The sequence below is a fragment of the Eublepharis macularius genome, chromosome 2 (genome assembly GCF_028583425.1).
Source record: "Eublepharis macularius isolate TG4126 chromosome 2, MPM_Emac_v1.0, whole genome shotgun sequence".
NCBI classification, from domain to species: domain Eukaryota; kingdom Metazoa; phylum Chordata; class Lepidosauria; order Squamata; family Eublepharidae; genus Eublepharis; species Eublepharis macularius.
Genome location: NC_072791.1, coordinates 130,037,549 through 130,063,061, shown reverse-complemented (window position 1 = coordinate 130,063,061; position 25,513 = coordinate 130,037,549). Strand labels below are relative to the sequence as shown.

The 25,513-nt window shown below is 41.5% G+C and overlaps 1 protein-coding gene across 4 annotated transcripts in view; it reads left to right on the top strand.

Moving 5' to 3' along the window:
* Positions 1-6,477, top strand: part of SERGEF (secretion regulating guanine nucleotide exchange factor) — a 132,706-nt gene extending 126,229 nt beyond the window's left edge. Inside the window, exons 11-12 of one of the 4 annotated variants that reach the window (XM_054972866.1) lie at positions 5,221-5,405; positions 6,363-6,477. In XM_054972866.1, coding sequence (XP_054828841.1) covers positions 5,221-5,387 — 167 coding nt within the window. In that variant the 3' untranslated portion in view covers positions 5,388-5,405; positions 6,363-6,477. Of the gene's footprint in view, positions 1-5,220 lie in introns of all 4 variants that reach the window. The other 3 variants (XM_054972865.1, XM_054972864.1, XM_054972867.1) reach the window with 3 other exon arrangements.
* The last annotated feature ends 19,036 nt before the right edge of the window (positions 6,478-25,513 follow it).

The following is a 25,513-nucleotide window of genomic DNA, read 5'->3' as shown; positions in this document are numbered from 1 at the left end:
CCCTTTAGAGAGTTCTGGCTATAATGGGAGAGTAAAGTTTCAGTCCTTTGACAAGGCCCTGCAAGACCCATATTTAGGCTTGTGAGTTTCTGCTACATCTTACCATCCCACCCAATGAATGGTTTTGCTCATTTCTTGGGAAAGGGAGAAATTAGAAAGTTGTGATGAGTGGTAATAAATAAAGTGCCACCAGAAGTCACTAGGTGCATCTGTCCTTTCAATCTAACCCTGTTCCTGTACTTTCCGTGTTTCTATAGCTTCAAGGACTAGATACAGATGCACCCAGTGAAATTTAGTATAGATAAAACAAACTAAAGTAAAATATTCTGTGTAGTACAGATCAACCTTTAGTCAAAAGACCACGGTAGATTATGTCATTAGGAAAGGATGGTCTTGTTAATGAATGCACTTTGAAGAACTAGTCTCGGCTCAGTTAATCATACAGTCTGTAGGTATGATAGGAGGAGTGGAAAGACACTTCAATAATGTGTTTTGCTTTTCCTGTTCACTGAATAAGAACAGACGTTTACAAGCCTTGTTTGATCAGATCAAGGGTTCATCTAGTACCTGTTTCCAACAATGGCCAGCCCAAAACTTCTAGGAAGATGACAAACAGGGTTCAGTGCAAGAATCCACCCCCTGATGTTAGACTCAACAGAAGTTGGTATTCACAGATCCATATTACCTCTAAAAATTGAAAGTAACATTTTATAAATATGGCTAAAGTGATTGATAAGCGTATCTTCCATAAATGTGGTCCTTGACTTGAAAGCTTTGAGATATTCTCAGGCCTGTCCAGGAACAGTTTTCAGCAAGGCATCCTGGTGGAGAAACACAGTCCTTACTTTTAGGTTCAGGTACAGTGAATCCTACCCATGCCTTTGTAACCTTGAAATAATGCCAACACAATGCGTTCTGCGTTGAATTTCTCTTGAAGCTATCTGGAGGATTTGATATTAAATGCGGTAACTGAGTTGAACGAAAGGGCTATACGTTGACCACGTCCTTGTTTTTTCCATGATGATTGAAATGCCTTGTTATTTCCTGAGTCTCTCAGGTCTTGGAAGACCATTTGGGAATAGGCCAAATTTAGGTAAAAGCCATCACATCAGGGAAATAATTTAGAATAGATTCAGTGGTTAATTTTATTTTGAAGCTAATTCTTGTTTAGTTGCCAATTTGTTACAATTTATTCAGAAAGTGTACTCTTCACAGTTAACAGTTTCTTGAGGGAGCAGGCAAGGGATGAATGGACAAGGGCCTGTTCATCAGTTAATTTGATTATTAATCATATCAATCAGTACTCATACCTTAAATAAGGAAGCTGGCATCCCATGCTGCATGGAATAAGCTCTTCAAATAGCTGAACTGGATGTTTCTGAAGGTTGGCAGTTTTAGACTGTTGCAGGCCAATAGGTATCCCAGGTAGCCTCATGGGGGCGGGGGATACCCTACTCCCACCCTCCACCCTCTGCCACCACTCACCTGGCCGGTGAGGAGGAAAGGGAGGGGGCTCCCAGATGTGCCCTTGGGGTGGCACAATGACATCACTTCCCAGAGCGCATGCACACAAGGAACAATAAAAAGGTGAGTACCGTGTTTCCCCTCCCCCATTGGGAAAGAGCTTGACAATATCTGAACTGGGAGACAGATGTCAAAACATAGTTGGAAATTCATTTTATTCCCTGATTGATTAACATTTTATTAGCAGTCTTTAACACTATTGACAGGTTGGTTCTTTGGGGATGAGCAAGCTAAAGACTTGCCTTCTTGTTTCCATAGCAACCCAGTCATCTCCATTCTTCCAAGCAGCCTAGCCTGCATCATGTCCTGCAGGGGTATTGGATTCGGCAGAAATACATTGTTAACAATCCAGTAGTATTTCCAGTTCTTATATTCTGCGGCATTAAAATAGGATGCAGTAGTATTTAATGGATTAGGGGGGGGGGACCTAAAACTAACCTTTAGTCTGAAGGGTTTTTTCCTGCAATGTGAGGTTCTTTTTGCAATTCATTAATATGTAGCTTGCCTTTTTCAAGCGGTGTGACCCTTGTAAAATCACAGCTAAAGGACTGTCAGCCATGAATTTCCATGCAGCCATTTTATAGCAGAACAAGAGTTTAATATACACTGTCATTGTCAGCATATTATATAATGATTATTCTTTAATAACATTACAGTTGTTGTTAATATTGTGCTTAGGATCTCAAAAGATCTGCAAGCACCACTATATCCATATGCCGAACTTTCCACATGTGCTCCAGTTACTGGAATCTTCTACCATATGCATAGTATTCCAGTCCTCATGCAAGCCAAGCAACAGCCTGGTAAACACACTAGGGTTTAAAGCCCCACCCCGCCTTTTCCTCTAAACATGCTTTGATTTCAGTAGCATTTAGGTAAATCCAATGGGGATTTTTCCCACAGAAAAGATTGGGAGTTTATTATAGTGAGTCAGTGAAGAGATTTTTAAAAGATAATATTGTTTGTTCTTGGAGGGAGTTGCATTTAACTGAACAGTTGATAATGATGAAAAACTAGTACTGACTTTATTAGTTATCAAATGATATCAAGCTGGTATCCAACAAAACAAAATAGGTCATTGTATGAAGGAAGGGGATTTGGCCATGGTCCCTCAGATTAAAAATGCATGGGCTATTGCAGGAAGCCGCTTTCAAGAGGTTAGACTTTCTGTCAAAGGTGAATGAATATAACTGTCCCATTTTGCAGCTGGGGAAACTGAAACACCATTTGCCTGTTGGCTTAGAGTATAATTTATTTAATGGAAAACCAGCCATGTATTCAGATGCTAATGCAGACTCTGCCTGTTCCGATCCGTAGAAGAAGACTGGGAGAGGAGGGGGCTGTTTTTTCATTGCATTTCTGATATGGTTAGTTTTGTTGGAATGAAGCGCGATAACTTCTATATTTGAGGTTCTGGTTTCAGATATATGGCTGAAATAAAAGAAGCAGCTGACTAATTTTATTTCTTCCTTCCATAGTACTCCTTAATAACAATCACATCTGTAACTGTGTCCTTTATGTCTGATCCATTTTCACTATTATTACTCCAGTTCTTCCAATACAGTTGAACAGTACGTGGACTGAGGAAGATTTCATGCACTTTTCAATTTATTCCAGCATGGTTATGAATAATGGGATATTTTCTCCTGTAAAGTAACTGCAAAGGTTTTTTTTCCCCTAGAGCCTAAATATTAACACATTTGCCTTTCTGAACCATTACATGATTCTTGCTTTGTTTTAGGATTATTGATTGAAATTAAGATGAGTGAAATCAATGGGTTGTATCCTACTGTCCCACTCACCGTGAGTGGGATGGTAGGATACAACCCATTGATTTCACTGACTCACCCAAGGGTAGTGTGTTCCATTGGTAAAAGAGGCTCTTATGCCTGTGGAGCTACCTTTAGCCTCAGTGAACATGACTAGTGCCATCGGAATGTGCTGTCTTTAGCTAAGCCAGTTAGGATATGATCCAGTGAGTTAAATTGCCCAAAGGAAAAAGTCAGCTTCAGTAATTGGTTTAAATCAACTTCCAGTTTTCTATTTTAAAATTTTTCTGGGCCCGCATGAATGCTAATTGATTGTACAATTAAAACATATTGTGGTAGATCCTACGAACTGTGACCATAAGGAGTTCCTGAAGGTATTCTTTTCCATTTTCCTCTAACCCTGGCAGCACTTTGTGCCCCCTCTTACAACTAATGTTGAGAATCAGGATCCTCACAGACAAAATGCCATGTGGCATGAGAAGCTGTAATGAGGAGGTGGAATTGGGTGAAATGACCCACCCCTTTGTGCTAATATAAGAGGATCAGCAGAGCAAACTCATCACTAACGAAAGAAAGTGGAATGTGATTTAGGCCCACCAATTCCAGGTTGGAAAATTCTTAGAGATTTAGGGATGAGTGGAACCTGGAGAAAGACCTCAGTGGAATATAATGCCATAGAATCCAACCTCCAAAGCAGTCATTTCTCCCAGGAAAACTGATCTCTGTAGTCTGGAGATCAGTTATAATTCCAGGACATCTTCAGGCCCCATCTGTGTGTTGGCAACCAATTTATCCAATTTCCTTCCTTTCTTTAGCCTGCAATGTCACATGGCATTTTGCCCATGAATGGATCCCTGAAAATCTCTTTTTGGGAGCTGCTGTGGAAAGGAGAACATGAGGAAGATAATTTTAGAGGTCCTTGTGTTTGTGGTTAGAGGATCCAACCTGACTAGATTATAATGAAATCTTTATGCTACCCACAATGCAATCAGAAGCAGGGACACATTCTTCTGAGGTCAATGGGCTTAAAAAGGTGTAATTGTGCTTAGGACTGCACAGTTAGAGGCATAACCTAAAATATCTGCAGCCCATGTGCCTTTTGCAAGGCAAAATTTGTATCTGCTATATGACATGGTAAACAATGATAAAATTCAGGGGTATTGTTAGTTTCTATGTAAGTACATGCATAGGCACTGAGCAAGGTCGCTTACTAAGTGTTCAGAATTTTCCAGATACAAGAACTCTTACTGTAGTTTCTGAGTAGCAAAATGTTTTTTTCATGAGATTTTAATGTGTGTATTACTTAATTTATAATCTAAATAGTCATCATTTGTATAGCAGTAAGTACATAGTTATTGTGTTGTATTTATTATGCTTGACCTCAAAAGCCAGATATTTTTGCAGTTTGTTCTTTGAGAGAGAACAATTTTTCTATTCAGTGTTTGACAGTGCTCATGGTGGTGGAGGTGTGGAGTATTTTTGGAAGTCTTATATTGTTTGCTTTGAGTTTCTGTGGCTTGAATACGGTTGCTATGTCTCTTGAGTCCCCCGGTGGGAGCCTGGGAGCCTGGCACTTACCTTGTGGTGGCTTCAGTGTTCAGTGTGTAACCAGGTTAAAGGGCGGCCCGGGAGCGTTCCTGTGCTTGCCAAAGGGCTGAATCCCCCCCCCCTTGCGGGCCCAATTCCCCTCTTTTGTTTATACTCTTGTTGAAAAATATGATGGTATAACAGACTTACAGCCCAATTATGTGGATATTTAGTAGGGAGAAAGTATCACTGAGACTTTGCTTTATCTTATACTGTGCTCAGTGAAACTGCTGGTGATTACTAAATTACTGATCTGATTTTAGTTGTGGTGAGGAAAAAGGGGTGTGAGAGAGTTTTGTTGCTTGAATGTTCTGATTCAGTGTTTTTCCTTTCCTTCTAGGTAGTCAGTGTTTCTCCTGGGGATGGAATGAACATGGGATGTGTGGCAATGGAACAGAAGCAAACATTTGTTCTCCTCAGCCAATCAAGGCTCTTAGTTCTGGAAAGCTGCTTTTAATAGGATGTGGAGCTGGACATTCCATGGCCTGTTGTTATGTTCCAGGCTAGACTTTCTACAAGAGAAATGTCAGCAAAATATAAGTACCATGTTGTTAGTATATTTAAAGTTCTGAGCATTTATTGGCAAAACTGACAGCTGGTTCAGAAGCAAACAAAATGAAACATTGCTGTGTAGAGCTCATTTAAAAAAAATAAACAATTCAGTGTACTGAAATAAAACCTTTATTAACATAAGTGGGCACATTGCAGCCAAAAGTTAATCATGAGATTAAGTTCCACTAAAAGCAGTGGAATAGGAAGTAGTTGGCCTCCAAATTCTAGTTTCTGATTTTGTATTGAAGACTTCTGTGGCCCAGTTCAGTTGCCATGACAAACTAGGGTTACCATGAACAAGAAGTAGGGGAGAGAAATGGTACCTGCAAGGGTGGTGGTGGGGAAGTCAAGCTCCCAGCATGTTTCTGACATTCAAACCATGTTGGGGGGGAGGCATAATTCAGTGGAGGAGCATGTGCTTTATTCATGCAAAGGGTCCCAGGTTCAATCCATGCACCTCCAAATAAAGGGTCTCAGGGAGTGAGTGTTGGGAAAGACACTTGTCTGCTTAGGAGAGCCACTGTCAATCAGGGATGGCTATACTGAACTAGATGGACCAATGGTCTGATCTAATATAATTGCATATGTTCATATGATTTGATATGACTTGGTCACTGTGTCTGAATTGGGTATATGTTTAATTATGCAGCTACTTTACATATTTATCTTTGTCGGTGGGGGGAGAGAGGACACATTTTGTCTTTTGTGATAACAGGCCACTATTTTAGTTTTAATAAAATAAAAAGCTGGATTCTCTACTTGCCAATATAAGGAAAATATGCGCAGTGCAGTTTTTGTGGAAACAAGTTTACTAGAACATTCTTCTCAATGCTCTGATTCAGAATAGGGCTATAGTGATTCGTGACGCATTCTGTTTTTTTGTGTTTAGGTAATATGTATATGCACAATATTTGTTACTCTGGTTCCCAGATACGGTCTGAAGACACATGGCACAAAACTACCTAATATGGTCTGGATCTGGTCATTTCCTGGCTGGGAGGCCCCCACCAATCCTTGAGTTCTGTGGCAGAAGAGAAGCAGGATATAATAGTAATGTGATAAAATTTAATAAAGTATTTAATCTCTATATATTATATTTGCATTGAGTGCATGACAAATCACTGTGTCTGTTGATGTGCCACATGTCCACATTGTCTAGAAAAATGCCTCATGAATTGACTAAAATTCTCATGGGTGTGGTTTCAGATGACCCTGAGAGATCGGTTCCTCCAGCCACATACAAAACAAACCAGTTTTCCTAATCCTTCTTGCTTGTTCTTAATTCTAAATCTAGGAAAAACATGTAAATACAAACATCTTAATGTCACAAGTTACTTTCCTGAATATATGTATTTACTATGTGGCAGACAGACCATTGAGATCTCTACAACCTTCATAGGCATGAATTAGAAAAGGTCACAGTATTTTCTTTAATTAATGAACCTATTTTCTTGGAACTCCAGGTGAAGAGAAAGGCTATACTTTACAGTGTTATAGGAAGAGAAATAACTTAGCAATCGATTGAATATGAAAAACAAGCTAGAAGAAATCAGACAAAACTATTTCTTTGTGTTCATATCCTTCCTAAGCCACATGAATCAGATATTCTTATTTTCATATGTACTATTAGAGGTAATGCAGATTGCATTGGCTAGGCTACAGGAGCATGCTCATCTGTTTTCCACAGATCTAAATTTACATCAAAACTACCTAAATTTACTTCAAATCAGGGGAAGTGGAATTCTTTGCTGACCAAGTTAAAAGGATGACAAATTAATCACCATCCCTGGTAACCCAGGCTCTATAATGGGATTGTGTTCATATTTTTGTGTGTGAAATAGCAGTTCTGCATGCACAAAATTCCAACTCTGTGCCTGAGGCCATTGCTGGATCTTGATGACACTAGTTAATTTTACTCCAGTATTTCAGACATTTTACCAAGGATTAAAAGTTTTAAAAAAACCATTCAATTTATATAAGGAGTATTGTAAAGGCATATACCATTTTAATGGTGTCTTTGGTTGCTATAGACAGAGAGTGTTCATTTTTTAAAAGTTTTTATCAACAGTTTTATATGAAGAAAATGACAAATTGACAAAAAGACAACTACACACACAATAGCCAAATAAAAAATAACTAACAAACAAAAATAATAACAAAACAAACAAAAGAAAAAACTGTAAACTAAAAGGTTTCCATTTTTCTCCATGACAAATATAAGAATGATTTTCAAATTTTCTTTTACTCTGTGTTACAAAGAAAAGCTCTCTTTTTTCTAGTGTCCAAAATCTTTATTCAGCAAACCCACAAAGCATCAAATCATTATTATCTAATTCATGCAAAAAGTCTATAAGGGGTTTCCATTCAACAATAAATGAACTTATTGTCTTTAATCAATGATGTAAGTTTTGCCATCGTTGCTAATTCCAGCAACTTCATCAACCATTCCTCTATTGTAGGCAATGTTGAACACTTCCAATTTTGTACATATAGTAGTCTTGCTGTCGTAGTTATATATAAAAACAAAGTTCCATAACTTCTTTTCAGCTGAGTATCCATCAGCCCTAAAAGAAAAGACTCGGGTTTCAGTTGTATGTTAGTCTTTAAAAACTTCCGAATTAGTAATTGTATTGAGATCCACATTTTTTTTTTTTTGCTTTCTTAAATGATCACCACGTATTGTAAAATGTTCCTTCATGTTGTTCACAGTACTGCAGCCCAAGTTCTGCTCACGACCCAAATTCAATCCTGGAGAAAGCTGGGTTCAGGGAACTGGCTCAAGGTTAAGTCAGCCTTCCATCCTTCCGAGGTTGGTAAAATGAGTACCCAGTTTCATGGGGGCAAAGTGTAGATGACTGGGGAAGGCAATGGCAAACCACCCCGTAACAAAAGTCTGCCAAGAAAATATTGTGATGTGACATCCCCCAGTGAGTCAGTAATGACTCGATGCTTGAGCAGGGGACTACCTCTACCTTTTTTTTTAAACCAAAGATTCCCTTATACATTGCAGCCCAATGCTGATGGGCAGAGGAGGGGGTAATGCACAGCGAAAAAATCCACTGAAACAGCTGGTTGGAGTAAAAAGAGTCCACATCTTTATTGAATCAAGCTTATGGAGCATTGGTGATGCATAGAGGTTGGATCCCAAGCATAGGCTGAACCACCACACCCCCTCAGACCATTGCTGAGGAGGGGAACCAAGGAGTGGCAGCCAGTGGGATGCCACGTGAGTGTATACCCATGTGGATCCCTTGCCACATGGGAGTGAGTATGCCCCAGCAGCCTCCCAGCTAGGCATGTACCACCATAACTCACTTCCATGATTCCTTAAGGGAATCCCTTTACTAAGGAGACTGGGCACGCAGGCCCCCATCCTCCCCAAAGGACCCAATCCCAATGCCCAAACCCCCAACAAAAAGTTGTGACACAGAAAGGAAAGGTATAGAAAAATTCCCCAAACACCCCAGGATGCGAACAACCCCATAAAAACAAGCCAAAATATAGAGAAGGCTGGGTGGATCACTGAAACAAGTGTGAATTGAGGAAAGGAGGAGCTAGCAGCCTTTTAAACCCATGCTGCTGGACCTATGAAGAGACTGCATCACCCAGGCCCGGCATACGGCCCCACCCAGCCTGCCCAACTGACCCTGATTAACCAGCCCAGGAGTGAATTCCCAGGCATGGGCCTCCTTGCAATGGATGCGAGAGGATGACATGGCGGCTGCCATGCCTCCGCATCTCTCTGCCACCCCGTGTCTTGCAGCTCGGCAACCCAGGTAAGTCTGAGAGCTGTCGTTTCTGTCCAGTTTCTCAGGCGTCATATACCAACGATACATCATCTTATAAAATTCTCTTTAAGACTAGACCTTAATGTAAATTTCAGTCCTTTTGACCACTTATTTTCCTATTGTTCCATTAATATGTCATACCCAAAATTTTTAGCCTATTTAATCATAGATTCCTTCACTTGCTCTTCCTCTGTCTCAAATTTCAACAAGCATTTATACATTTTTGCAATAACATGTCTGTCATTTATACATAATTGTCTCAAATTCAGTCTTGGATTGCTCAAAATCATAATGCTTCTTATCTCCTTTAAATCTTTCTAAAATTTGCAAGTAAGAAAACCATTAGCAAATGTGGCCCTCAGTTCCCAAATCTCTTGACTTCATTTTAATTTCACCTTGGGAAATTCTAACATATTACGATACGTTAAGTATTTAAATGAACTTGACATTTCTCTTCTAAAGTGAATATTTTGTGGCAGTAACCACAAAGGTATTTTCGAACAGATCCCAAGTTCATATTTATATTCTCTAAATGGCACTTCTAACATATTGGTTATTAAATTCTGCATTAACCTTAGCTTTGTCATACTGCAGGTATCCATGCCATCCAAATCTCAAGTCCTGTCCTTCTAGTCTAATACGCTTCTGTTTCTTAACAAAATCCATTCCTTCATTTACACAAAACAGCAGGCAACAAAGTATAATTTCAAATCACATATAATTCATATTTGTCAAAATAATACTCAAATATATTACCTTCTTTTCAATTTTAAAACCTGGTTTATTTTCCAACTTCATTTGGTCATGTATTCTCATATTTTTTGTTAACCTGCTAGAGCCAAGCTACAAATGATGTCTGACACGAGGAGAACATGTATCAGTTTCCTGAAAGTTTTCACGGGAAGTGTAGGTGTCTTGTTTGACTGACAAGCTCTCAGAACTGTGTGGGTAGGAGGGGTGTTTAAATCTCCAGAGCTAGACTGTAGCGCACAGGAGGCGGCCAGCTGGCCCTGCTCCCCTTCGCTCCATTGGGAGGAAGGGTTCCCCCACCTCCAACAAGGCTTCAAACCCTCCCACCTTCCAGCTGGAGCCTTGCGCATCTGCCATGTGCCTTTCCTGGCACTGGTGTAGGGGCCGGCTGGGCATGGTGGTGCCCACTCCATGGCCTTCTGCCTGGCTGCGAAAACAGTGAGGCAGCAGGCTGTGGCCCAGCTGGAGCCTCACGCATCTGCCATGCACCTTTCCTAGTGCTGGTGTGGGGGACGGCTGGGCGTGGTAGCGGGCATGGCCCGGCTGGGTCGCGTGGGTCCCTGTGCTGCCAGGACAGTGAGTGTGTCCCTGTCTCTCCCGGGCGGCACGGTGTGGGGATCCAGCTGGTGTTGCAACTGCCGGCTTTACCATTGGGTCAAGCATGCAGGGAGTGGGGCCGGGTGCGCATGGCTCCAGCTGGGCCATGGCCACTGTCTTGCTGCTTCTGTGCCCATCTGGAAGACCATGGAGTGGATGCGTGCCCCAGCTGGAGCCCTTGCTACCCCAGCTCACCTTTCGGGGGTGGGTAGGCAGGGAGTGCCTGGAAGGTGGGAGGGTTTGAAGCCTCTTCAGAGGTGGGGGAACCCTTCCTCCCAATGGAGAGGAGGGGTACAGGGCCGGCGGGCCACCTCTGCAATGCTACAGTCCAACTCTGGAAATTTAAACGCCCCCTCCTCCCTGGACAATTTTGAGAGCCTGTCAGTCAAGTGAGACACTTACACTTCCCATGAAAACCTTCGGGAAACTGACACTTGTTCTTGTGTCAGGCATCACTTGTAGCTTGGCTCTTAGTCTTCTGTTTATTAACCTTAAAACCCACTACTGCACCAAATTCTTTCAGTTTGACCATTAAAGTTTCAATTCCCTTTAAGGAATCTTCTAATACCAACACCAAATCATCAGTAAAGGCTCTTAAGTTATAAGACACCTTTTTAACCTTTATACTTCCAGTTCTTTCATCTTGTCTCTATTCAAAATTTCAAGAACAAGAATAAACAAAATGAGTGACTATGGACATCCTTGTCTTGTTCCTCTTTGTATTTCACACGATTTTGTCAAATCTCCATTAATTATTGGTGCTGTCTGGGAGATACAAATTAATTTTATCCGTTTTATAATCCCCCCCCCCCAAATCCACATCCTCCAAGACCTTAAAGATAAATTCAGATTGTCAAATTGTCAGAAGCCTTCTCCAAATCTAAAAAGATCAATGTGGTTTGTTTTTCATTATGTTTTCCGAAATATTCCAAAATGTCTAATACAGTTCTAACATTATCCTTCAACTGCCTTTTAGGTAAAAATCCACTTTTATCTTCATGAATAAAGTTCTGAAGACTTAAATTCTAAATATTCCCTCTAATATTATTGTAAATAACTTACAATAATTATTAATTTAATTAATTAATTTAATTTATTAGATTACTTACCTGCCCTCCTCGCAAGCAGGCTCAAGGTGGGTTACAACATTATATAGTAGTACAATGTTAAAAACAATAATACGCAATAAAAGATGAAATATACAATTTCATAATTCCAACAAAATTAAAACCACAATCTAAGATGCAGCATATGATAGTTCACTATAATACATCCCACACATCCATATGGCAGGCAGGTTACCAGAATGTAAAACAAGAGGTCCAAAGGCCATAGCAGAGAGACTGACTGGGCAATCCTCTCACACCTCAACCACAAATGTAGGCCTCATGGAACATCTGCATCTTACAGGCCCAGCGGAACTGTAACTAGTTCCACAGGGTCCTAGTCTCGATGGAGAGTTCCACCAAGCCAGAGCCAGGGCCAAAAATGTGGTCCTGCAGGTATGTGGTCCCAGTCCATTAAGTGCTTTAAATGTCATACTTGGTACCTTAAACTTGTTTCAGAACTTGCCTGGGAGCCAGTGCAGCTGGTACAAAACAGGTCAAATATGGGTCCTAACAGGAGTCCTGGTAAGGATATGTGCTGCTGCATTCTGGACCAGCTGTAACTTCCAGATCAATCTTAAGGGAAGCCCTGCACAGAGCAAGTTATAGTAGGTTGAAGTTGAATCCTACAAAGACGGGGTCCTGCACCTGGGCTCTTGGGTTCTGAGATCTAGCTCCAGTCGTTGATGGGGTGCCGCTCACACCAGTATGAGTGGTAAAGAGTCTGGGCATGGCCTTGGCTGCCTCCTTGTCAGTGGAGACCCAGGTTACAGCTGTTGCCCGATCTGTGTTTTTCCTTCTTCGCTGGACCAAGGACCTTGTTCATTACTTCTCAGCCCCTGACCTCACTGCAGTGATCCATGCAATGGTCACCTCCGTATTGGACTTGTTGCCAAGTAGGCCCCCTCTCCTGCTTTAAGGCCTGACATGGATTGTGTTAAAGTTTCCTGCGTTGCTGCTTTACTGCTACACCAAAGATTGCCGTGCACGTGTGTATTCTGGTACACGTGTCAGTTTCCTGCCTGCGTGTTAATTACCCTGCTGCTGCAATAGACTGTGTAGTTCCCTGACTCCATGTTTGGTTAACTGCACAAAGGACTCTTTTTCTGGGCAGCCCTGCCCTGACCTGTATCTGGATTTCCAGTGTATGTTTGGACTTTATTACAAGCGTGCCCCGTGCCTGCATTACCATCTGCCACAGACCGTGCCTGTTCCCTGCTTTGGACTGTGTTTTGTGTGCTGTTTCCCCTGCCTCCATGGAAGCCTGCCTCATATGAGCCCAAGCCGCTGCTAGCAGCCGGGCGCCTGCCGGGGAAACCTCCAGCGAGCCTGGCTAGGCGCTCCCTGGTCAGTTCCCGCCTGGAGACTCCCGCGGGCCGGTCGCCGAGCTTGCCCTCGCTACCGGGCAGCCTGCTATCCAGCCCCAGCTATGCCCCGCCGGCATCCATGTTCTCAGGCACCCAGAAGACCCAGGGAAGAAAACTGCTTTGGGAAGCCATTTCAGCGAAGCGGGCACACCACGTCCGCAGCGAGAGTACCTCGCCCCGCTCTGCATATCTTAGGAGCCGCCCCGGAGAAGGAACTAAGTGCCGACCATCCCAAGCACTTAGAGAATGCATCTCAAAGAAACCTCCGCATTCCAGAGCTGATGACATCAGGACAAGCCCTGTCCGCTGGAACATCCATTCAGCCCACTCGGATTTCCCCCTCCCTCCTTTGTCCCTCCTTCCTGAGGTGTCACTTATCACAATCAGATTACCAAAGTGGCCCATCCAAGCCATTCAGTAACCCATTAGAACCTTTGTTTTAATCTGTGAGAACCACCAAGTATAGCACCAGCCCCAGGGTACGTTTTGGGGTATTTAAGCTGGTCTCTCAGACCACACGGTGCTTAGGCCATTCCTATCCAGAACCCCTCGCTGTCCGTCTGTGGTTCCATTGCTGGCATTGGACCACCCCCGCTGTTGTGTCTCTGCTTCGCTTCAGGATTGTGAGTATTTCCCTTACCATCGTTGGGAACCCGCTAATGCGAAAGTCTCTATATTTCTTGCTCTGTATTTCTTAGTCCTTGTATGTTTTCTTGTGTGTATGTGCAAGTTCAGGCTTACGCCACACTATTAGTAAATGCACGTGTTTGAACCTATTTGTAGTCTGCCTCTTTGTCACTAGAGTGTCTGGAATCAGGACCTCCGTAAACATAGGTTAAGATCCGCGCTAATTTTAGTTACAGACTGCTAAAGCTAATTTCCCCCATTAATAAAAGCAGTTCTGGTAACAGACTACTGCAACTCGTTCTACACTGGGCTGCCCTTGTCCCTACTCTGGAAGTTGCAACTGGTCCAGAATGCAGTAGTGCATGTTCTGACCAGGACCCTTTTCCAGTCACATATAACATTGGTTCTGCACCAGCTGCACTGGCTCCTGGTGGAATTCCGGTTGAAAGTTTTAGTATTGATCTGTAAAACTCTTAACAGACTGGGATCAGCATACCTATGAGACTGCCTCTTGCCCTATGTTCCCCAGAAAGCCCTTCATTCAGCATCTACTGGTGGTCCCCAGCCCCAGGGAGGTTTGTCAGGGCCTTTTCAGTCCTGGCACCAACCTGGTGGAACTCTGTAGAGACTTGGACCCAGCAGGATTTCTTATCTTTCCCCCAGGCTTGCAAGATGGAGATGTTCCACCAGGCATACAGTGGTTGAGGTGAGAGTTCCCATCCCCTAATCAGCCTCCTACCAGGTCTACTGAACATCTAGCAGCTTGTCACCCCATGGGGTTATGGAGTTTTGTACATAGAGGAACTGTGCAATAAGAATACCACGATGTTTGTACTGAAGTGTTCTAATTATTTTGCTGCCTGTTTTATACGTTCATTGTGATTCGCTCTGAGCCTGGTTTTCAGGGAGAGTGGAATACAATTGTAATAAAATAAATCTAACCTGGAGATTACCGTTGCTTGGATCACTGTAGCTAGGTCACCAGTCGAGAGGTAGGGAACAGGCTGCCTCGTCTAGTGGAGTTAGAAGAATGCAGATTTGGCAACCGCTGTGACCTGGGCCTCCGTTGAAAGAGAGTCATCCAGGACCACACTCAGGCTCCTCACCATCAGTATAGGTGCCAGTGATGTCCATCTAGGGCTGGGAGCCATATTCCTGCCTCAATCCAGATGTCTACAAAGATAGTCTGTCAGGGTGACCATTGCTGTCTGCATTCCATGGCCAGGTCAAAAACCAGACTGAAATGGATCCGGGATAGAAGCATCCTCCAGGAATGCCTGCAGTTGTTCCACCCTCGCCCATTCAATCGCTTACCCAGGAATGGGAGGTTCAATACTAGGTGGTAACTGGATAGATTGTGGGGTCCAAAGACAGTTTCTTCAGGAGTGGCCTCACTACTGCCTCATTTAAGGCTCCAGGGAAAACCTCAGAGCTGTCATAGGCTAGTCCAGTAGCATGGTCAAAGTCAGTGCCGAATTGAGAATTGTCTATGGTCCAGTCAGAGGGCAGGCCAAATAGCAAAGTCAGGAGGTCCAAAGGTCAGTTACTGGCAAGTTCAGGGGTTAGACGCAGGCAGAGTCAGGGCAGGGTCCAAAGATCACAGAACAAGGCAAGGTTTGGTGAAGTGGTCACGGTCGTAGCAGGATCCTGATGTATTACTTCCACACTCAGTCACCCCTTACAACTGGTTTTATAGCCTTGTGCTTGAAGGGCTGTGTTAGCAGCCAGCTGCTTGGGCACGATCCTGCAGCTACTCGCTGCTGTCATCAACAAGCAGCTGGCATTGGGTCAGAAGACATGCACTGCATCGTCTCTCCTGTAGCTCCACCTTTCTTCTCTTTATCTGTAAAATACTTGTTCCCATAAATCTTTAAGAAATCAGGGTGGATCAGCTTAATGTCCTTTTTTATGGCTTCATTCACAGCCCTGAGCATAGATGGAATTCCAGGACTCCAGGTCGTTCAACTCAGGAGTTAATTGCAAAAGCTTCCATCTCTGCAATAAACCTCCCTAGGAGTAACCTTGAGGATTACACATGGGCTTTCTCTAGATCTTTCATTCAATCCAGGAAGATTTGCCAGCTGAAGTCACGCCCCTGCCAGCCTTCTAAGTGTGATGTTTCTCTGCACTTACCAGAGACATCAGCTTGCCATTTTCCCTCACCAGACACCCCCTCCCATTTTTTTCATTTTAAAAAAAATTGTTGACCTAGTCAAATGTGTTCATGAAAAATAGAAAAATTAAGAATTTTATTTATTGCTTCAGTCAATTTTTCAGTTTGCAGTTTCATCAACGTTGTGTGACAGTAAATGCTAGGAAAAATCCAACATGTATTATTAGAGATGGATAGGGAAAAGAGGCTTGGCTAGATGTGATACAGATGTCCACTAGTTGGATGAGCAATGCCTAGCACAATGTCACATTGCAAGCTGTGTTTATCTAGAGGGAGAAGGGAGTGAGTGTCAACTTCAGGTTTTTTTTGTATTGTTTAGTGATTGTGACGTTGTCCTGTCATAATGTAATTGAAACTGGGCACAGATCATCTGAGTTCAATGTTAAATACTATTTGGCTATGGGTGCCTACATAAAAGCGCTGAGTCCAAGGCCATAGTTAAAATGAGTTATCTTACTTGGAAGTTTCAGTTTTTTAAATATTTACACCCTACATTTTCCCTTGGCTCAAGGAAACTCTGCTCTAAGAACTTCGTTAAAATAGGCCTTTAAAATTTAAAGAATATAAGCTTTTTTAAGATTAAGACACTTTCTGGTTTTTTAAAAAAGCAACAAGTTGTGTTTCAAACTCTACTTTTCTGAACTACCCAGGTGTATCCATGCAGTCTCCTCCCCATGCTTAAAACATCCAGAAACAAGTTCTTCATTAATTCCTACTAGCATGGCATGCTATGTAAAGAAGTAATCAAAGACTAATTTCTGTACTTTGAGGGAATAATTTAATAATAATAATAACATTTGATTTATATACCACCCTTCAGGATGACTTAACACCCACTCAAAGGGATTTACAAAGTATATTATTATTATCCCCACAACAAAACACCCTGTGAGGTGGGTGGGGCTGAGAGAGCTCCTAGAAGCTGTGACTGACCCAAGGTCACCTAGCTGGCTTCAAGTGGAGGAGTGGGGAATCAAACCCGGCTCTCCAGATTAGAGTCCCGCACTCTTAACCACTACACCAAACTGGCTTGAAGCTCCACTCAAAAATATGGAGGAAAAGGGCTGCAGCCCTGATCGGATTAGAACATTATGGATCAAGGCTTCTGAAATGAGGTCTAAATAAGATCAAAAGATAAAAAAAGATCAGGTTATTACTATTGAACTGGAGAATTGAACTCTAAGAATTGACAGTTTGAGGCAAATAGTTTCGAGTGACAAGAATGTAACACAACATAACAAAAAGATTGAGTAAACAACAAAGATATTGATCCTAATGCACAGACTTTTCTATTATCTGGCAGTAAAGGGAAATTTGGTGACTTGTCTGATGCTGGTGAGGAGGGGGAAAGGTTGATCTAATAAAGTAATTTTCAATAAAAACAACTTTAGAAGTGATCTCTACCCTTAAAGACTTCCGGTTGTGGGAAAAATAGATTCTGGTTTAGATGCCATTGGATGTTTCAAAATATGTTTTTAAGTCTTTTGCACATTGACACTTTAAAGCATTTCAGTATCTATTCTGCTTTCCACGTTTGCAGGAGTTTCACACTTGCAAGGTAGTCATGGGACTCAGTACCAATGTTTGTCTGCGGTATCCCCGATTTCCCCCCCTGCAGAGATATCGTGACTTTATTTTGAAGTTGCTGCTGAGTCTCGTCTGAGCCAGTTAATGTCAGTGTGTACTCCCTTCTGCTTCTCTTCTCCCCCCTCTTTTTCCCCCCGGAAGTTGATTGTTCTGTGCAGAATTAACCACTTTCATCCAACTCAGCTCGCTGAACTCCTTTCCCACCATTTTTATCAATAAAGTGAGGTAAGGGCTATAAGGCTGCTTCCCTGTTGGCTTTCTTCCTCCCAGGTATGCAAGCACTCTCTTACTTTTTTTCAGAATTAGGTATGGTTCCTAATGTTGCCGATCATTCCCTGCAGGCTTTAAAAGCCAAGAAAGGATTAAATGGCTGCTTCTCCTTCCCTTCCAGGTATGTTTCGGGCTTTGCCAAAGAGAAAAAAACCTAATCGTTTTGCACAGCCCTTTGGAAACAAAGCGGCAGGGAAGCTGCCAAGGGGGGATGAAGCATCAGCATTTTAATCCTTTCCTGGCTTAGCTTTAAAAAAAATGAGAGTGGAACACGCATGAAAAGTACATATTTTCCCCCAGAACTTTGTCACCAATTGCCTCTCCATGGGCACAGGACAGCCCAATGAGCAAATACAGGGATGGATGGGTTCCAACATTGCAACATTACTACGGCTGCTCAAAGTTTTTTTTAAAAAAATGACATGAATTGCAAAGCCCTGAAAGCCCAAAACTGCACCGAGGTTTCAAAGCCCATCTTGAATGAAAAAGAAGACACCAAATCAAAACTGACTTGGATAGTATGGAATGTGGGGGTGCCATGCTGAAGCCATTGGGATTGCAGCAAATGCTTATAAATGGCAGTTTAAATCATAAAGTGTGCAAAAAGGGCCTTAGTGTCTTGTAAATCCATATGTAGACTCACAGGATTTTAAGGTTCTTTGGTTACCCTTGGCCTCTCTCAAATAGTTATTGCTCCTCCACATGAAAGAGGCCACACCTTGGACTTAATCTTTTACACTGAAATTTTGATGGGCAATCTTCTTTCTGGATTGGAGATTTGGCCTGAACCATGGTCTGGCCACTATCTACTGAAAGAAAAGATGAATATAGCCCCACCTCCCTGCAGAAAGAGAGGACCCATTAAAATGGTCTGTCCTTGGAGGCTCATGGAGTCTCCTGGATTCCAGAATGCTCTGAGAGATTTTAGGATTCCTAACACATTATCTGTTAACACTGTGGTGGGAGCTTGGAACATGAAGTTTCTCAAAGCTATAAACATGATTGCTTCTCATTGACTTCTCCCACCTTGAGGCCAAAGCCAGCCTTATGGTTTATCACAAGGCTGGGTGACCTAAAGAGAGCTGGAAGAGACCCACCCCTTCGGGAGGCAATGGTGTCCTGACCTTCTCATGTCTGTGGGAGGGACCTGCAGCTGGGGTTTTTTTGTGACTGGAGAGTCTCTAGCTGTTCATCACTCTTGACAAGAGAATGATTGGAAGATACACATTTATGCCTCATTTGGTGAGTTTGATGGAAAGTTTACTGCCTTGACCATGTCAGGGCAGTGTCTGATGTTGAAGTGTGAGGACCGGGAACAGAACATCGCTGAAGCTGAAGCTGCGCTGGAGTGAAGGATGACCCTTCCCAATCATATCCACTAATTTCTCTCTTTGATCTTCTAACTACAGTTTGGAACCTACAATAGAGAATGAAGCTTATGCGGCTTGGATGAGAAAATCTCTCTTGCTTAACTCTCATCTAACTTGAAAGTGCTTTTTATGTTGAAAAATAAGAATTAAAGGAAATGAATATTCATGCAGGAGCTTGGTTTATTTATATTGGGAAAAGAAAGTTTCAAATGGGAATAGGGTGACTTTTTGCTATGTTTGTGGAAGCCTATTTTTTATTTTATTTTTATTATTATTATTTATTACGTTTATGTCCTGGCAAATCTAACAGTTTGGCTTGGGAAGATGGAATTTAATGTGAAGCAACAACCTTGAAGATAAGCCAGCTCAATAACAATAAATCTTCTTGGGAAGTCCCTGCCTATTTTCTTTTTTCCTTCTGAAATTATTTTATGTTTCTGTCTATAAAACTCTGGCTTAATAACTAATTCTTGGATCTATGAGAAATAACACTATGAAACGATGTTTATGTATTAAACACTATGAAATTGGACTTTAATTGCATTAAAATAATTCGTTTTTACTGGAGCTGAACAGAGAAGGAATCTAATTTGTGAGACCAAAGAAAATAAGAACGGCTGTGGTTTCTGTTTGCCTCTTATGGATATATACCCAAAGAGTGGACTGGACTGGACTGGACTGGACTGTTCAAAGTTTACATCAGACAGTTAACCCAAATGTGAAGTTGGAACACATAAAGTTTATATTAGATTGGCAACCTAAATTTGGAAATAAAATGCACAATAATAAAAAATAAATTAACAAGAGAAGTCACAATTTAGGTTGCAAAGATTTGAAAGAATGGAAAGAAGATATATTTCACACCAGAAGGGGAAGAGGAATAAGAATAGAACAGTTATGAGGACTTGAACAAAGAATTTTGGCAATAAATAAATAAAGGATGAATGGTAAATAAAGGGTCCCCAAATTTATTTTGTAAATTTTTTAAAGAGAATTTCTCTATAAAAATATGATGGTATATAAAATAGTAAAAAGCATTAAAAGTTGGTAAATTAAAGATTAGAAAGGGGAATAGAAGTATTATTTTATTATTTTTGGTGGTTAATGTGTATTTGAAAGATTAATTTTTAGTCTAGACCAGAGTTGTGTTGGGAAATGTGGATGGGGAAAAAAAGAAAGAGTATGGTGTTTTTTTTAATGCGAAATAGTTTGTCTACTGACAATGGCGGGATTGGATTGGAAAGATGTGGTTTTTAAATGAGATTGCCAAACTTATGGTTATAAAGAGATATAAAAGTACTGTTTGTATACATAGCAAATTGGAAGCCCTTGATGACTCTCTGAATGGAGAAGAAAAATGAATGATCAGTTTATGTTAAAATGTGGAGTTGGGATGTTAAGGAGACAAGATAAGATATGCACATATATATATATATATATATATATATATATATATATATATTAAAGAAAAAATCAAAATTAATTAGACCACGAGCTGATTGATGTGAAAAGGATGAAGTGTCGTAGGGGGAAAACTGTAATGACTAATAATATAAGTTAGTTTTCTTTTTTTAGATCTCTTTGTGTAGGCCACTCTATGCCTTTATTAGTTATATGTATTTTTCTTTCTTTTCTGTTCTCTCTCAATTTTTTGACAATAAAATAAAAATTTAAACAAAGAGAGCTAGAAGACAGCTATAAAGATGCTGGTGGAAAACTTGCCCTGTGTGCTATAGAGCCCCTTAGAAGATCTGTGAAATGGCAGTGATAGTGGCAGAACTGTTATTACTCTGCAACCATTATATCATTTGGTTCATGACCATCGCAATTGTTTAAGGTATCTCAATATCTCCTGACTCTCAAATCTGAACCTTTACTAGCTTAAGAGGAGACAATTACCTGTGACACTTTTGCAAATTTTTTTGCTTACAAAATAGCATGAATATGCTCTGATCTGAATGCCAGATGTAATTTAGGTGAGCTAGAAGAAATTATCAATATACTGTCTGGTCTGCTTATGGATAGAGATGGGCACGAACAGCAATACGACCAAAAAAAAGCCACGAACAGCCCAATCTGCTGTTCGCGAACAAGCTCTTCGTGAGGCCCCATTCTAAACGAACAGGTGGTTGTTGCAAGCCTTGTTTGTTGCTGTTTGTCAAGCCAGACAGTCTGGCACCTGTAATCAATTCCCTTGGCAACTTAGGCAGGGATTGTCTGAACTCTGTCTGAACTCCTGTTGTTGCCCTGGAAACCCCAATCTAAGCCCAATTTTGCTTGAAAGGTCTTCCTTTCAAGTGTGGAGTTCCAAATTCGTTACAAGGGAGCTAAGAGCACGGGGGAGGGGGCTCCCAGCTCTGGCTTTGCAGACAGTGGAGAGGGAGAGACACAGCTGCTTTTGGGCTTTTTGATAGAGAGTGCTTTGGAGCTTGAATTTTCTTTGTGTGTGGTGGGATAAGGATCTACCCCTTCAAGTTCCAGGGCTGCAGCCAGGCTCTGGGGCCAAGCTATTTTTTATTATTGGTACCTTTCCTGCTGCCTGCTCAGGTAGGGTTTCTGGGAGTGGTGCAGTAGGGATCTTGACTAAACTTGGATGATGGCTGTAGGAGAGCCTGCTGGCCCCCACGAACAGCCAACCACGAACATGTTCGTGAACAGGGCCATGTTTGTGGTTGTTCATAAGTCCCTGTTTGTGGATGGCAACGAACAACAAATATGTTCTTTTTCCCCCCCTGTTCATGCCCATCTCTACTTATGGACCATTGTGACCCAGATACAGTGATAGATATTGACAGGATTCTGGGATCTGTAAAGGCCACTACTTGTGCCCATATTGTCTGCTAAAACCATGTAAACACTGCATAAATGAGCTCTTGATAGCTATCATAAATCAGTCATCAATAATATTAATAACATTTGATTTATATACCGCCCTTCAGGACAACTTAATGCCCACTCAGAGTGGTTTACAAAGTATGCTATTATTATCCCCACAACAAAACACCCTGTGTGGTGGGAGGGGCTGAGAAAGCTCCTAGAAGCTGTGACTGACTGTAGGTCACCCAGCTGGCTTCAATTCAAGGCACCTTCCCCCAACCACTCAAGCTATCTACCTGCTGCTTTAAACAAAAATGATGTGGCCAATTATCGCCCAGTCTTTAATTCACCCTTTCTAGGCAAAGTGATTGACAGACCAACTCCAGGTCTTCTTGGATAACTCTTGTGCTCTAGACCCTTTTCAGTCTGATTTCAGGCCAGATTATAGGATGGAGATGGGTCTGGTGGCTTTAGTGGATGACTTCTGAATGAATGTAGACAAAGGCAGTGCTTCTTTGTAGCCCCTCCAGGATCTATCTGCAACCATTGACACAGTTGATGAGACCATCCTTTTGAGATGCTTGGGGGCAGAAGTGGGTATCGAGGAATGTTCCTCATGGAACAGACTCAAAGGGTTGCTGTTGGAAACCAGGAATCTTCAGGAATTAGCTTTGGGATTCCACAGGGTACAATCTTATCCCTCATGTTATTCAATCTCTCTAGGTATGTAAAGTCTTTAGGAGAAATCATTCATAGCTAAAAAAATGGATGTCATCAATATGGGGATGACACTCAGCTCTGTATCACTCTATCCCAATCTGCTGGTGATGCAGCAGAGGCCCTCAGTAGCTGTCTGACAGGTGTGGTCAGTTGGTTGAAAGTGAAGTAATTGAAACTCTACCCAGACAAGCTAGAAGAGATGCTGGTTGGGAAAGCAGAGATATTGAAGGGCATTGTGCTCCCCACTTTCAGTGGAGTTCATCTGACCCTTGCTGACTCAGTTGAGAGCCTAGGGATTATACAAGATATAGCAGTACTACTAGAAAATCAAGTTAATGCAATGACAAAAAGTACCTTCTACAAACTCAATTTAGTGTGGAAGATGGCCCTCTATTTCAACACGGCTGATCTGACCACCTGGATCTTCACCACAGTAACGTCAAGACTAAACTACTATAATGTGCTCTATATAAGTCTCCTCTCAAGTCAACTTGGAGATTCTAGTTGGTGTGAACGCCACAGCTCAGTTATTATCAGGAGCTAGATGGAGCATGCATATTAATTATATTCTGCAGACTCAATTGGCTACCCCATCAGTTTCTGGGCTCAATACAATGTTCTATCACATACAAAGCCTTGCGAACTCTGAATTATTCAGGAGGGCCTTCTTACACATGTAATAGGGCTATGCTCTAAGGAAATGGTTCAGAGTAATGTATTATACTACTGTGTACTGCATGTTGCTGCAAGTATGCTCTTACTGAATAGTTCTGCATTGTTTAATATGTCGTCTCAATCTATGTCATATCTATCTACTTATGCCTTGTTTCAGCATTTTCTTCCAGCTCGATTAGATTTCTACTTGTTTCTATTTTTTTCGTTGCTCTATTGTGGTGTTTATTGAATATCTCAGTTGATGATCGTATTGACTTATACTGTGTGGTCTGCCCTGAGGCTCAATGAGAAAGACACACTAGATAATGTAAATAAAAATAAATAAACATGGGCAAAGTATGTACCAGACTGTAATCTGCTATGGAAGCTTCTAGAAATGTTTATTGAATTAATGTGAAAGATGACTGATTATCACTCTAATGATCTCTGATTATGTATTTGAATAATTTGTCCTGTTATTACTCCATGAACCTCAGGAAGCTATAAAATAGATTAGGATATGGTCCAAAAGTATCCATTTATAGCTAAGCAGGTATTTTCATTGGGTTTTTCACATGCAGCTCTCATATTCTACACACTGAACTGCTCTAGTTCCTAGTAAATAATACAGTATTTTGTTCATGACAATTTCACAGATTTGGATAGGTCACAGATTCTGTTCTAAAATGAGTAAAATTCAAGTCTAGTAGCACCTTAAAAGACCAACAAGATTTTCCAGTGTATCCCTCCTACTTTCTGACTGGGATATAAGGGGTCAGATATCGCCATTCCGAATTGTATTGGACAAAGGGAAATTGACTCTCAAAAGCGTATACGCTGGAAAATCTTACTGTTCTTTATGGTGCTACTGGACTTGAATCTTGGCTTTTGTACTGCAGACCAACATGTCTACCCATCTGAAACTATCTTGAGAGTTGGAAAAGATTCCCATGAGCCACCCAACTGCTTCAGGTTGCATACTCTGAAACCCGTGGTATACTGAACCAAAATCTTATAAACTTTTTGAGTAAAGGGCAGGGTAGGAAGGAGAATAGAGTGGGAAGAAATTATTTTGCATGTTGGGCTAGTGAAAAAGAAATGGATTTTAACAGCTAAGAAACAAGGCATTTTAACAGCAAGAAACTTTGGGTACCTGCAAAGGTATAGTGCCACTTTGAGGGGGGGCGGGGCTGCTGCTTCTGTTTAAAGGCCAGCTCTGGATGAATATCTTTTGTTACAACCTCCATGAAAAAGAAGCAGATCCTATCAAAGGCTGCTCCTGAAACTCTCCACTGCTTGGGTAAGTGAGAAGTCTGAACAGAATTAATGGAATTAAAAATGGTAGGGATGGCTTATTTTGAAGTCAAATAAAAACTACTGCTTTATGGTATGGGAGGAGGGTAAAAAAGGGCAAACATCCCAAGTTGTTGCCTCAGGATTCCTTCATTTTGCAGTATTGAGTTCATTTCTGCCTTCTCTTGTTTTATCTGCCCCCTGCTTCCTTTGCATTCTAGTATGCTCATTTATCCTAACCATTTCTTCCCATGATTGTATTTTCTTTGTGCCTGTGAAACTTTAAGGAGAGTGAGAAAGACAGCAATTTATGTGAAAAATCATTTTCTCTCAGATTCATACCATTATACTTGACTTATCACAGTGTCATTAGTTAAAATCTTTTCTGGAGTGAGAGGATAATAGAAGTCATTTCCCCAGCTGCCTCTTGTTGAGTTCTGCTGCCATATATCATGGCTCATGCTCGTTCATGGAAAATACATTGAGGGTTGTTTGAAGTTGTGTCTGGTTTTAATCTGCTCCATGCAATAACATTGTCCCTTTATATGTCTTCCAGAAGCCTTTTATAGTCTCAGTGGTCCTATCTGGGATTATTAAGGATATTCATATTCTGTCATAATGAGATTCAGGTTATCGTTAAGATTGATAGAATTATGTTGTATGCAGGGCATTTTCTTCTGTTCTAAAATGACAGGCTGCATCTTCTGACACTTAACATGAATACAGATTCTCTTTTATAATTGTCCATGCAACTCGCAATTGAGACAGCTCTTGCTTTGTTAATTTAAACGATGTTGTGGGCCAGGCCAGCCCAGCAGAGCAAAGAGATGCAGAGGACTCTTCTGAGGAAGAGGCAGCCAGCGAACCTGACCCAGATCCACAGCTAGTGGCAGAGGCACTGCAGGAGGAGGCAGTCTCTGAAGGATCAGACATAGACCCACAGCCAGGCCCCAGCAGATCAG